This window comes from Protopterus annectens, chromosome 16.part0 (genome assembly GCF_019279795.1).
Source record: "Protopterus annectens isolate FY-2018-M chromosome 16.part0, PAN1.0, whole genome shotgun sequence".
Classification (NCBI taxonomy): Eukaryota; Metazoa; Chordata; order Ceratodontiformes; family Protopteridae; genus Protopterus; species Protopterus annectens.
In genome coordinates this window covers 359,436,814-359,452,426 of record NC_056750.1, presented here as the reverse complement: position 1 = coordinate 359,452,426, position 15,613 = coordinate 359,436,814, and the positions used below count along the sequence as shown (strand labels likewise).

The 15,613-nt window shown below is 40.6% G+C and overlaps 1 protein-coding gene across 1 annotated transcript in view; it reads left to right on the top strand.

The window, feature by feature from the left end:
* VAV2 (vav guanine nucleotide exchange factor 2) overlaps positions 1-15,613 on the top strand; it is a 3,316,635-nt gene that overhangs the window by 3,139,821 nt on the left and 161,201 nt on the right. Inside the window, exon 26 of the mRNA XM_044058536.1 lies at positions 12,046-12,151. Coding sequence (XP_043914471.1) covers positions 12,046-12,151 — 106 coding nt within the window. The remainder of the gene's footprint in view (positions 1-12,045; positions 12,152-15,613) is intronic.

Here is a 15,613-nt window from a genome sequence, read left to right as displayed (position 1 = left end):
GTTATTCTCATCATGGTAAGGAGATTCCAGCTGGAATCAGGCCTCACTCCACTAGGGCTACTGCCACTTCTACTGCTTTTTTAAGGGGGGTAGCTACTAAAGATATTTTGGAAGCAGCTACTTGGAGTTCAGTGCACACTTTTTCTAAACATTACCATCTTCCTTTTTATTCCAAATCTAGGGCTGGATTTGCCACTGCAATCTTACAGGGCATTTTGGCAGCACCCAATGCTTTATGATTTTGCCAGCCTCCCTTTACCTCTGCTTTGGGATTCTACCCATAAGTTATGACTGCAGCAATGTGAGATGAAGAACATAGTACAGTTTTGTACCTACCATAAATGTAGATGTTCGAAGATCCACATTGCTGCAGTCCAATTTACCCTCCCTCCTTCCCCTCTGTAGTTTGGAGTGGTGGTATGATTTGGGTTGTAGCTGTTCTTTGTACATGGTTTTAGGGTGTTATTCTATTTTTGGCTATGGCCTTTATTTTTAGGGCCTTCTGACATCTGGGGCAAGAAAAGACTGAGGAAATGACGTCGGTCATGCGCTTTAATACCTTGACGCTCTGACGTCAGATCTGAGCGCCCATGACCGACGTCAGCCTAATACTTTGGTATTCGGGCCGACCGAGGACAGCGGACTACCCATAAGTTATGACTGCAGCAATGTGGATCTTCGAACATCTACATTTATGGTAGGTACAAAACTGTACTTTTTCTCCTCACAGCTTCGGAATCCATGGGTCAGTCTTTACCTCCAGTCACTGTCTGAGTGGAGTTTTGCGTTGTCTTCTCATGATTTCATAAGATTTCTGAAGACAGCACAGTGATGCAGTGGCTAGTATTTTCACCTCACAGCAAGAGGTTCCCCAGTTCAGTTCTCAGCTGTGTTGCCTTCTGTGCAGAGTCTGCATGTCTTCCCTGTGTTTGTGTGGGTTCCAGGTGCTCCGGTTTCCTCCAACATTCCAAAGACATTCAGTAGGTGGATTGAACACTCTAAATTGGCCATAGTTGTGAGTGTGTATGCGCATGTGTGGTGTGGACGAATTACTGTGGCAGGGCTAGCATCATGGTGGTGTAAACCTTGATTCTAGACAATTGTCACTGTTGAAGTGACACCCCAACCTCATGTGCAAAACTGAGAAGAAGGGTTGTGGATGGATGGTCAGATGGGTGGATTGAATCATGTTTCTTCCCAACTCCCAAAAACATGTTGGTTGATTGTCTGTTTAAGTCAGCCTGTATATCTTGCATTCATTTACCCCTTGTCTTCTGATCCTGGTTGTGGCTTTAAGGGTATGAGACAAACCAGTTCACTTATGCAGTTAACAAGCAAATTAAAATGTAATTACAGTGCATGTACATATTTTGTTAATATGAAAAGCCAAAGTTATATTCTGAAAGTTGTAACTGATTAAAAACTACTGTTGAAAATGCAGCCTGTAGCATGTCAGGGTGAACATAAAAGCTGAAGTACAAAGGATAACTAGAACTTTGATTCTGCATATGAGAATATGTATTGGAGTGAATGTGCTAAAATAGTCTTCTATGGTGCACGAGTTTTAGATGATTATTTTTGTGACCACAAGAAAAATGTATAAAGAAATAAAATAATGTGGGATAAATAGGTGGAGATGCTTGAAACATTAGCTTATGTACTGTAAATCTGATTGCAGAAGTAAACAAATACTGTGGATTCTGAAATATTTTTTACAGTATGCAAGGCACATTTGTCCTGTTTCCAGACATAGAGAATTGATAATCCAATGCCAGTGCTTAAGTTTTGGCAATGTGAATTGGATATAAATAAAATGATAATGTATGAAGATGAAGTACAGGTGTTGTAATTCATAAATAGTGCATGTCATGTTACTTATGAAAAGGGCAAATATAAATTGGTTCAGCACATGTTAAAATGTCATCTTGCACAGCAGAAATGTTAGGAATCCCAGCAGGGCTGATTTAATTATATCACTTTCACATATCCCATGCAGGACAAACTCCACAGCAATGTCTACAGCAGTGTCTATAACTTGCATACCATGGGCCAATTCACCAGATTTATCATTTGTTGTTTCTGAGTAGACTCTGAAGTACTGAGAATCATCTGTGACTTTTGCCAGTGACATATGGCACCACAAGTAATGAGTGGTTTACCTTTGCCATTGTATGCAAACGTATGTGTTGTCTTGGATATTCCAGCCACAGGAACCTTCCAGAACCAAGCAAAGGGTGCACTGGGGACTTTCTAGTGCCCAATGACACTGCATAGGAATCCTTTGATTTGCTAGTTCAATAGGTAGAGATATTTGGTCCCTTAGGATGTCACAGGATAGTGTCACCATCATGCATGGCTTCTGTGATATTGCCCTTCTCCATTCAGTTCTGTATACTATTTGTTTCATGCATGTTGCAATTAGGGCAGCAGATGTTCCTCACAGAGGTAGCTACTCTAGTGGGGAACATAATCATTCTTCTCATTACCATGTGGTTTGAAGTTTAGATGGTTTTATATCAGATGTGTTTGTCTGTTATGTTGGCAGCATGCATGATGCCAACAGGTGGCACATCTGACTCTCACCACTCCATTTAGTAAGATGATTTCCATAGCAACATCTAGTTGACAGGTTTAGGAATCAAGCACTCCCCCCCCCCGCCTCCAAAAAAATATATATCATGTTTTGGACGTAACTTGAGTTTCACACTTGTATAGTTGATCCCACTAATGTGCAGTTCACATATTCATATACATTAGTGTAACATAGTTGTAATGCCACCCATGGCCAGAACCCCCACTGTTAGTGAGGTTGTGTTTCAGCATTTCTAGAAATTTCAAATGCCTTGTCACCTGAGGAGGAGTACTGCAATCTGTCAGGGTTAATAAGACCTTTGTTTCATGTGCCACACTAATTGTCTAGTTGCAGACTTCCAGGATCTGTCCTGTCAGCTGCCCTAACCCTAGCTACTAGTATCACATTCACAACTACTTTCAGCTAGAGATGTGAGTAACAGCAGTAACCGTGAGGATGACAGAGACATACAATTACAGCAGGGCACCAAGACCAGTACAGGTAAGCACAAGAAAAGTCATAACATGTGGCACTTATTGGCATACGATGACAAAACACAAGTGGCAAAGCTACACAGAATAAAACTGTGCATCCAGTGCAAAATTAGTGCAGTACATGGTCAATTCACACTGTCCATTATTTGTTACAGCATAATAGCACAAGTAGAAAAATGCAAGGTCAGCTAGCCCTCATCATTTGCACAGGTAGGCAAGGACTGTAAAAATGCAGAGAGGCAACAGGCAGCAAATGTCTGAGGGACATTTTGCTTCGTGAACAAACGTGAATAGCAGTTCATCATGTGTGCTGAGCATTGTTGCAAACATTTATAGATGCTTTGCTCTTTACATACATAATGAGGATCATATAAAATTAATTTTTTCCCCAAATTTCTTACTTAATTTATCAACTGAGATGCTTCAAGGCATCAAGTAGCATTGCTCGTTTTCATACTATGGAAATGGGCAGTAACTTGCAAAGCTATACTTTTGTCTGTACAGGACTTCATATCTGCATTCCATGCATCTATCAGTGTAGCTTGCATGAGATTTAAAAAAGGATATAGTACAATGCCATCTTCTATGAGTTATTCTTTGTGTTAGCTCTGTCATTGTCTCAGGTGACATCATATCTTTTTATGAGCTCTCCAATGGAAGTTTAAGGCCCAGTACGTCTAGTTGCAAACTTTCAAAAATTAAACTACAGTTAAAAAACATACAAGCAATGAAGTTGGTTACCCTTGCAGTACTATTTCAGAAGGGCTTTAACCCCTTTACCCTGGGGGGGTCTGTGCCTTCTACATCCATGCTACTTAACTCTGTTCCTCAGAGAAGGAGGGATCCTCTGAGGTAACTGCCGTTTTGGTGCTGCTACATATTTCTCATGATGGCACACACATTTTCACTGTCAATAGGATCACACTTTCAGCAGGAATCCTATTAGGGCTCATAGGAGTTTTAAGGCTGTTTTAGTCTAATGACTATGTGCATCTTGCCAGTCCCTACCCTCAGGCTTTGCCTGTTTTCTTAAAAAAGAGAAAACCAGTAGATGTCCTTCTATTCTCATGTTGCAGTATTTATAAATGTAGAGATGTCACTGCCTGCAGCACCATACATCTGGCCAGTATAGCAAAGTCTTTGGATAAGGGGTATATGTGTTGTTGCATGTCAGAGCCATAAAAGGACATCATCTATATATGTCACATCTGCACATACCCAAATCAGAACTTCTCTTCCGCAGTGATCTACAGACCTCCGATCGCCAGCTCATGAAATCTGGTTGTCAGGTTGTTCGTTTGCCTTCAGCTGTCTGCTTTTCAGATAATTATCCTTTTGGGATTTTTGGCTATACCTTTTTTGCTTTCCAGATGTACATGTCATATGAATCCCTGACCTACTGTTCACAACTTGAGTCCCCTAAGGACTTTGCTAACCCTGACAAAGAAGACACCATTAGTCCTGATTCTTCTGGGGAAGAAATTTCCTTTGGGGACACCATTACCTTAATGAGAGAGCATTTCAAATGGGAGGCTTCTGATGTATCCGAGACAAAAATGAGGTATTTTGAACTCCTGCAGATGGATCAGCCTTCTCTGTCTGCAGTTCCTCCTTTGCTTCCAGCTTTCCTGGATGCCTTTAAGGCTGTGTCTCAGGCTCCAGATTCCCGGCCTCCAGCTTCTAAACCACCTGATAGATTTCATAAGATTGCCCAACAGGCACATTTCTTGTTCAAGAATCCTGCAGACCCAGCAGTTATAGCTGTGTCAGCAGACAAATCTTCCAGGCAGTTACCCCCTACTTCTTAATTCCCTACAAATAAAGACAGTAGGTTCATGGACGGACAGGGAAAGAAAATCTATACTTCTTCCATCCTGGCCATTAGAGATATTAATTATCAAACCCACATGGCTAGATTTGTCCTAGATTCCTTGTCTAAGGATTCTGCACTTATGTCTGATATACCAGATTCTACTGTCAAGTCTCAGCTAACTGCCCTACTCTCTACTGCCTCTCAGGTGACCAGGCATTCTATCAAGTGCAGCTACGATGCTGTAGAAGTATCATCCAAATCTGCAGCATCTGGTTCTGTTTTGAGAAGGTATTCCTAGCTGAGACTACAGCCACTAACTTTGGATGTACAAGCCAAATTGCTTGATGCACCACTAGACAATAAGGCCCTTTTTGGCATTGCTTCAGCTGAGGTCTTTAAATCTCTCCAAGAAAAGGGCAAATAGTTGTGAAATTTGAAACACTTGCTTGTCTCGCCTATTCCTAGATATCACAGGAACTACCCAAAAAAGACCAGTTTTGTTAGGAGGCAGTACTCTCACTCTACTTCAGCCCATTCTAAAGGACGGAGACACCCTAGGAAGCAAACAACTCCCAGATCCTACTCCACCTCAACCCCTACTTCCTTGCAGAGGCATCCTAACCCAAACAGAACTCCTCCACTGTGACTCAAATCCCTTGCTCATATCCACCCCCCGTCCCTCCATCTAACCCTTTCCCTACCCTCCTGGCGGAAAATCACTTCATAGACTTGGGTCCTCTCAATCATCCATTTTATGACTTGGTGGGTAGTTCCCCCTTTCCAGGTGACCCCTCAACCCCCCTCAAATCAGCTTCACCTCTTTTCCTAAATTCTGGATCAGATACTAACTTGGGACACTATACAAGTCCCTCAGGATCAGACAGCCAAGGGATTTTATTCAAGAATGTTTTTGGTCCCAAGAATGGATGTTCCTTGGAGACCAATCCTGGGCTTCTCTCTCTTCAATATTTATCTCAAGGTGCTCTCCATTACAACATCTCTTGCCTCTTATCACTCACCAAGCCTTCGTGGTATTCCTGGATCTGAAGGATGCTGACCTTTACATCCCCATTCACCCCAACTACAGGAAATGCCTATGTTTCTCAGTTGGTTGTTTACATTTTCAGTTTTCTGCATTGCCATTTGGGCTCTGTACAACTCCAAGAGTATTCACAAAGTGTCTAGTCCTAGTTATTGCCCACTGCAGAATGCAGGACATACAAATCTACCCCTGTGTAGATGACCTGTTAATCCTACACCAGGATTTCCACTCCTTATCCCATCACCTATACATGGTGTGCAGGGTCTTGGAGGACCTAGGCTTCCCAGTGAATCATCAAAAATTCCAAATGACACCAAGTCAAGACCTTGTTTTCTTAGGATGCAGAATAAGAACGGACATGATGTCAGCCTTCATCCCCTGCCAGAAGGTGGAAACACTCACCCACTACTTCCAATCTCTCCTTCCCCTCCCACCCATCTCAGCCAGAAAACTTTTAAGGGTCCTGGGCCACATGGCATCCTTGATTCCCATGCTTTTTTGCCAGGCTGCATATGAGGAAGTTCCAGTGGGTCTTGAAGAATTTGTGGAACCAACACACCCATCCCCTGGATGTTAACATTCCCTCTACTCCCATGCTTGAAAAAGGAACTGTTATGGTGGATTTCATCCATCAACCTCATTCAGGGGATACCCCTTCAGATCCCTCCTCCTACACAACACCTCTATACAGATGCATCAGATCTGGGTTGGAGAGCCATTCTGGAAAGCAACAACAGCCAGAACAAGGTTCAGGGGGAGTGGTCCACCCACAGACAAAGGGACCTCATCAGTATCAAAGAACTGAGGGCCCTTCTCTTGGCACTACAGGCCTTCCAACAAATTCTCCTACCAGACACCGTGTAGGTTGTCACAGGCAAATATGACTGTTCTGTGGTATGTCAACAAGCAGCGAGGGACAAGGACCTATTCACTTTGCACCATGACAATTCAGATTTGGTTCTTAGCATCAAAACTACATATACACCTGCAAGTTGAATAGATTCCCTCACCAGAGAATGTGATGGCAGACACCCTCAGCAGAACCACAGCACCCTCTCATGAATGGGTGGTTCACAGGGAGGTGCTTTTAGATCTTAGTCAGAGGTGGGGTATTCCACAGGCAAATCTGTTTGCCTCTTCCCAGAAATACAGATACCTCTGTTTTGCATTAGAACTCTGCATCCTCAGGCATGGAAGGTGGACGCCTTCTCTTTTTCATGGGTGGGGATGTTTCTTTATGCCTTCCTCCTTCACACTGATTACAAAAGTCCTTCCGAAGATCCAGAGGGACAAACCAAAAATCCTGCTGCTGATCCCCTTTTGGCCAAGACAGCATTGTTTCCTTACTATTCCTATTAGCCAATGGCAATCACCACAGGTTACCTCACCAATATGACCTACTCATACAAGACAGGGGATCCCTCATCCACTCTCAGGTGCTCATCCTCAAACTGACCTTATGGGTGATAGAATTTTGATCCCCTTTACACACCTGCATTCAGAGGACGTGCTGAATGTCCTACAGGAGGCCAGGAAACCTACTACCAGGATCAATTATTTATCTGAATGGAAAAGATTCTCCAGGTGGTGTCTCAAGAACAAACAAGACCCTTTTCTTGCCTCAGTACCTATGGTCCTATCTTACTTGTGTGAGCTGCTACACTCAGGACTGACGTACTCTTCTGTAAAAGTGCATTTGTCAGCCATCTCCACCTATCTTCCTTTGGTAACTCCTCTGGCTTCCAGGCTATAAGTAAAACTCTTCTGAAAAGGGGTTCTCCAGATCGGACCTCTTCGTAAGCCTATCCCTCCATCCTGAGATCTTAATTTTGTGCTAGAAAATCTCACACTATCCCCTTTTGAACCAACACATTCAGCATCTCTTAAGCTATATACCTGGAAAACAGTCTTGTTAATGGCCCTTACTTCTGCCAGGAGGGCCTCTAAAATCCAAGCCCTCATGTCCACTCCTCCTTACCTTATCTTCCATAGAAACAGTGTCTCCCTCAGGACCAATTTCTTTCACGACTAAGGTGGTTAGTCAGCTCTCCTTGAATCAGGCCATTAATCTACCTGTTTTTCCCTCAGCCTCAGAACTCCTCAGAAAGGACTTTGCATTCCCTGGATGTTCATAGACAACTGAGGTATTACCCACACAAGACCAAACCCCTGTTTCACCAGCTTTTTGTCTCCTTTCACCATAGGATCTTGGGGAAGGCAATGTCAAAACAGACTATTGCTTCATGGACTTCTAAGGCAATCTCATTTTGCTATTCCTTTCATGGGAAAACATTGACCTCCAACATGAGACCTCATTCTACTAGAGCAGCCTTTTTCACAGGTGTAGACTACGCTTACATTCAGAATGTGGTGACTTAGTCTTCTGCACATACTTTCACCAAACATTACAAACTAGACCTGATTTCTAGAGTCAGGGTTGGGTTTGTGATGTCAGTTTTTCAGGGCCTCATTGACTCTGTCCCTCTACCTACCTCCCAGGCTCCTACCTAAAGCTTTGGTACTCTCCCTACAGTTATGAATACTGTAACATGAGAATAGAAGGACATAGAATAGTTATGTAAGAACTTACCATAACAGATGTCCTTCTGTTCCATGTTGCAGTATTCAATCCTCCCCTCCTATCCCTCTTTTTTTTCCTTTTCCCTTTTGAGGTATTTGGTTCTTTGCATCCAAAAAGGGTATAACAACTGCAAAATAGCTCTGTAGCTTGAATACCTCCTTGACTAGTGTTATGTGTGAGTCTGGAAAGCTTCCTTTCCTCTAGCATCCCAGTGGTACTACTGTATGCAGCAGTCAGTTCTGAGTTGGGTGCGTGCAGACATTACATATATAGCCGATGTCCTTTTATGTCTCTGACATGCAATGTCGCACGTACCCTTTATCCACAGACTCTATTATACTGGTCAGATGTCCAGTGCTGCAGGCAGCCACCTCCCTACAATTATGAATACTGCAACATGGAAGAGAAGGACATCTATGGTTATGGTAAGTTCTTACACAACTATTCTTTCATGAAATAAGTTTGAAAGCAGCCAGTTGTCCATGTTTAATATAAATGAATTTACAGACTCCCATTATTTAATCCACAAAGGAAGCTTATCCCACAGGAGATGGAGGCACTGTGTGTTGAATCTTTCTCTTCCACATGTTAGTTTTATTTGCTGATGCAGATTCTGATCTCTGGTTCTAGTCTTAGCTGAGCTGTTTGTTCTGCAAGGTGTATGAGGAGGAGGACCACCAGATCCCTAATGCACATAAAAAAGACTTTGTACTGATAGCCCACTGTAGCAGCCATCAGTTGCAGTCAGCTATTATGGCTGACAAGAACTGTTTGGTCACGTCTGTTGAGTCTCTTGATTGAGATGCATTAAAATAACTGTGCATCAGATATATCAGTTGTTGCTTGGGTAGGGCTAAATCATCTACATGCTCATAGCTGGTGCATACAACAGATGCTTCCATAATGGGTGTGTGCCTTCATTGTGTATATGCATTTAACAATGGCAGTGGAGTCATTACTCATGGCTCTACCAGCACACCATAGATCATGTTATAGTCCTTGTGACTCTGCTACCTTGTAAGTGGTTGTATGCATTGTTCATAGGTAAGTACTAGGTTAGCTGCCTTTGCAGGCCATTTATGCTCAAATTAACCTTTCCCATTTGGTTAATGATTGGCCTTACCCATCCCATGGTTGATAATTATATACTCCCCCTAATAAGAATAACTGGGATCATACTGTCAAGGTTGCCAGCCTAGCTAGATAGAATTTTGTAGATAATTCTGTCATTTGTAAATATTAATTTAAGCCACAGGCTTGTTCTCTTAAATGTAAGAAAATTGTGTTAAATGTTGAACGTCAAAAATGCTCATCATTCAGACTTGGTTCTAAATTCAGAAGAGCATGCTTCAGCTCATCTTTTTATACATTAAAAGCAGAAATCGCCTTCACCCTAAAATACCTGTAATGTAGAGTATACAAATGGGGCCTTATGAACCTTTCCTTATAGCATAGATCTTTAACAATTGGAATATATCTGGTAAAACTCCCCTGAACTACTTCCAGTTTGTTGAGTCCTATTCTATAAACATGTAAAGTAATTATATTTTAGGAGTCGTCTGATATATGTTTTATAGAAGTCAGTCATGTTTTTAGCATCATGTATTGATATGCTTTTTAACATCCCGCCCATTTGTCTCAGAGTTTTAGTCTTGATAACACTAAGATGTTGATCAAATATTAATTTATTTGTGATAATAATCCAAAGTTTGAGATTTCATTGAATTCTGATTGTACTCAGTCATTAAGTATTAATGGATGCTTTATGTACAAGTACATAATGTGGCACTTCCTGCTGTTAAAAGTAGACCATTATCTTTAGCCTAATTAGAGATGTTTCGCAGGTAATTATTCATATATAGGCAGCCTGCATCAGATATGTCATAAAGCCTACTTTGCACTCTGCAAATGTAATCATCTAACACTTGCTGTTGCTAAGAAAAGTAGTTATTACTAAATTAAATTGGAAATGCCCAGAAAAGATCACTGGGATACGCTCATTGTAGTTGGCATAATATCAGAATGGCTACCACTGATAGTGACGTCTTCTTAAACCATTCTGCTATAAAATAATTAACTTGGAATTAAACTTTTGATTTATGCTGATCTCATTCTATGTATTCTGTATAAACTCTTTTGAGTGTTGACAAAATGTACAGCAACATGCAGAGTATGTTCTGTTTTATGTGTACGAGATGTGCTTCAACCTTGCAAATTGCAGTGGTTCTTTTTGTAAATCCTGGCAGTTAGTTAACCTCACTGCATCACTCGGTTTAATTATATTGCACCACTGCCTATTCATTCTAGTCTGCCTCAACAGATACATTGTATTCCTCACTGTGCATTTCTGTGCAAACTCCTTAACAGCCAATCTGTGCGTTAGAATGTGGTAAATACCCACGTTTTAACTCTGCAGTATGTCATAAAATCCCATTCTCTCTATTCTATAGCACTTAAAGCTAAATCAAGAGGTATGTTGTAGAACAGATAAAGAAGAAAAACAAGAGGACATCTGTAATGAAAAAGTGATGAAGGTGCTCTTTTTATTGTTATCTTCAGAGATCATTTGTTAAAAGACGTGTTGGTAAAGAATAAAATTACTATTCTGTTCATATATAAAAGACCTGCATTTGTCTGTACATATGCACATAGTTGTCCTGTGTTGCCTCATACATCAGTTCCTCAGAAAACAGTTATTACAGACTGTTGTTTGCTGTTTAAGGGATCTTCTTCCTTTCCCAGTATTGTTACTATGAAGTTGGTGTATGTGTGTGTGTGTTACAGATTTTGAATCTTTCTACCTTCACTTGCCTACTGCATGACCTTATGCAAGTCACTTAATCATGCAGTGCTTTGGGGCATTTGGGAATTTGGGCTAGGTGCTTTAATGGTTTTCTGGACTGCAGAGCTGATAACTGTCAATGAGCCTACTACCAGAGACAAAGTTACAAGCAGGTAAATGCCTGTAATACATTTTTTCCCTAAATATTCCTTAATTCCTTATTTACTGCCTGCTTACAGAGTGGTGGTTAGCTTTATTGATGTTTATTGCCTGTAGAGGCAGAGATATAAGATGTTGATCTTATCTTTGCTGCCTCCACCTTTCTGTGACAGACTTGTAAATGCTGGTGCTTGTGTGTGGCTGTGCTAGAAGGTTCATTACTGCAGCTCAACCACACGGGGTTTTAGACTGACAAAATAAGTTCCTTATTTTCTTTTAAATATAGTGTCTTTATTTCCCAGATTCCTGTAAATGTGGTATCCCAATACATTTATTGGTTTTAATTTAGTTGGCATTAGATTGCGCCTCCAATAACAAATGTGCCATTAGGATGCAGAGTATCAAAAATATTGTTGCATTTGGGCTGTTTGGCTAAACAGTGCTGTTCCTGTACATCATGGATTTATGACATCTGCCTACTTTTTGATGTATCTGTATAAAAGTGTCTGTATTGATAATGTGTTGTGAATTACTTTGTTTTACAAAAATATTAAACAGTAAATACATTGGAAATCTGATCTTATTGCATTTGCTTTTCACAGGAATTAGTAGAATACTACCAGGTGCATTCTCTGAAAGAGAGTTTTAAACAGCTAGACACAACATTGAAGTATCCATATAAATCCAGAAGTAAAATACCCACTCAAGGTAATTGGTTAGCACTGACCTCTGAGGCTTGCTTCCTTAACTGTAATGTGGATATGCTGTCAGAAGTATGTTTGTTAGAAGCAATGTAATGTACAGCTTTATCACAGGAATAGACATGCAAATACTGGTATGCTTCATCTTAGTGGATAAGATGACCAAATTTTGATCATTTACAAGTCATATAATTTTTATGAATTCACTACCATACATTGTTTTAAAACTGATATCACACATCTTTGAAGGTAAAGCATTAGTACTGTACACAAAATGTGTTATGGAGCAAGAAATGTATATTGCAACACTGTATTATATCCTTTTTTCTTTCTAATGATTTTTGTTGCATCTTCTTACGTTTTTTAAACCATCACTCCTTGCAAATCCACTCTGTCAATTAACACACTTATTCCTTATGTTCTGTACTAGGTGAGAATAGGCCAGGAGGTGGTGTCATACATGAGGAGTGATCAACAGTTTTCTGTTTCCTATTTTTCTTCCTGGCCTTAGGATGCAAGTACTTGGCAAGGTGCCAGGTAGGGGACACACAAACTGTTAGCCATAGAGGATATCCCTGAGTTCTAATAGGAGCTTTCCCTCCATGCTGCCCTGCTTTTCTTTCTGCAGAATGGGCAGTGGTCTCACCAGTCCCCATCAGGGGATCACACACTCTGTTAGCCTCCAGGTGCCTGCAAACCCTGTGCTCCCCCATGAAATGTGGTGAGATGGACATTCTCTTTGCCTCTTACACTTCCCTACCTGGCTCCTGCAGTGCTGGGGCTTCTAAGTGAACCCTAGTCTCCCATGTCATAGTCAGGGCATCATCCCTTTGCACCATGAACCCAGGTTTTCTACTCTTGATGATTTTTTATGTCCAACGAAGCATGAGTATGGGAAACAATGAGGGTTGCTAATTTGTAACTGGGAGTTTTTTCCCATCTGCTATGCAATTTTTAAGGCTGCTTGTTCTCTTCCTTCTTCTTTGAACCATTCTGTGTAACTGTGAGCTGTCATGACATGGAGGGGCAGGAATATTCCATTAACAAGTGTCATTTATTCAATCTCCTCATGTTAGTTGTATCTCAGTCCACTTCTAATGAAAATATTGCGTACTTTTCAGATATTGACAAATATTTTTGTTTTCTTTTTATCAATATAAATGAATCCTATGTGCATGTTTTTTCTGGATAGAAAAGATTACATCTGTGCCATTGATTTTCATACAAACACCGATTTATACAATGATGTCATTTTGGATAGTGAGTAGAGGATAACGCAGTTTTCAAATCTCCACCAAATGCTTTGCTTACTGATGTTCATTTGATTGAATTGCAAAGCAAAACATCTCCACTAGGTGTTACATACACACTTAAGTAGCACTTTAGTGTTTCCCAGGAGGCATAAAAAGATGTTATTTGTATCTATTTTTCTTTCACATTTTATATTGAGCAGGATTATCCCTTTTCTGACATGATCCGGGAGGTTACAATTCGGACTTGACAAACACATCAGTTTTACAGTCGTGACTAGGTAAATAGTAAGCTGGAGTGATGTTTTGGAGGCATAGTGTATACTTGTACCTTTGAAGACTTAGAACTGACTAGCAGTTTGTCTACTACAGAGTTGTTTGGGAGGAGGAGAGTGGTGATTAACCAGTTCACCATCTGTTAGGAGTGACTAGAGGATGCTGGTAGCAAGTAAGTTATGTAGTAGTAACATAATGTAGGTAACAAGAAGAAGAGAAAGCAAATGTGCACTTCCTATGTTGATCTCTATGTATTAGTAGAACCCTTTTAATTGGGAGATTGGGGAGGCAGGGCACAAACAAGTAATCCATCCCTGGAATACCACTGTGCTGCGGATGTCACCAATTGTCCTGCCCCATTCTTCTTCTTTCGGCTTTTTCCCGGTTAGGGATCGCCACAGCGAATCACCTGTCCGCTAATGTCCTGCCCCATTATGGATAGTAAATAGGAAAAAAATGTGCAGACTATAGTTCCATGGAGAAAGAAGACAATAAGTAATGAGAGTATAAAGGAGAAGAGAAGAGGAAAAGTAAAGAAGTAGTAAATTTGTGCAGAGTAACTCTTGTCCTTGTTGCCATAATCTTTGATTTACAGTACTTTCAAAGATGGGCCTTCATTAAAATAAACAGTGCAAATCCTGTGTAACTGACTGGATCATGCAGTTCTTATCTACTTTCAAAAATAAGAAGGATTGTACTGCTCCCATTTATTTAGCATGGCTGAACTAGAGATTCAAAGCCCACTATCAGTCTTAATGGCACCAGAATATTTCCACTGTCTGCTCTAGTCCCATATTTCTTTGCATGTCTAAACAACATTGTAAGAACTTTTGCTTTATCATATAAACCTTATTAACTCTGTCAGTACATGTAATTATATTCTTTTGAGTGTAAAAGTTTTGTATCTCAGTATTTACATTGCTCTTTACACTGCATTTCTTCTAGCATGCTTTGCAAATCATGCAGAGACCCATCAAGGCAGCCCATGATTCCTTTTTGTTCTGTTGCATACACTTAGCTGAATGTCCTGATAAAAGCTTCAGTACTCATGACCTCCTCAGTGCTACTGTCTCTAATATTTTGGGAGAGTTCTGGACATTATACCAAATCAGCTTTTGTTTGCTTCAAAGTCTGCTGTATGTGGTAATTGCCATCTTCCTGGCAATGAAGTTGGCTTTGTAATGGCATAATATTGTGTCTGAAGGAGAAGATTCTTTGGGTATTGTGGAAAAGAGAAATTGCAGTAATGGATAAAGAAATGTTTTAGAGAAGTGCTAGATGATTTACGTAGGAGATGGGAGGACATAATGGGATTCTGGATTCCACTGAATATGACAGGAGTAAATAAGGTAAGGGCCTATGCTCGGGAGGAGTGAAATATGATTGAATCATTGCTAACATGAGTAGAGAAACATGTAAAGGATGTTTAAGAATGAAGAATCGGGATATTGCATAGATGAGGAAAGCTTTTAAAGTTAAAACACTACGGAGATGATTAATAGAAGTGGGAATTTTGCAGGATGGGCATCAAGGACTTTTTTTTCAAAGGCACTCAGACTACAGCATATTTGCAGTAAACTTGAGGGGGAAAAACAGAGCATGGAGTGGATTACCCTTTATCTCTATATCTACGAGGAAAATTATGGACCCAGACAGTGTGTTAGAATAGTTCAGAATTTTCAAAAAATGTCTGCAGTGCCCAGGTAAACTCTCTCTGTTAGAAAATGCTATGGATAGGTTCCTTTATAAGGTTGAACTCCCAAGATTAAGAAGAGAGTAAACAGCTGATCTAACTAAGCCTATAGCTCCTTAAGAGTTAGCATTAGAGGCAAACTTACAATTAAGGGGGTAAATTGATGGTTCCCCCTAGATCTTAGGCTATAGGTGGGATATAGGATTTGTAACTCTTTTGAGCTTAGTATATAATCAGATACTGGAGACTA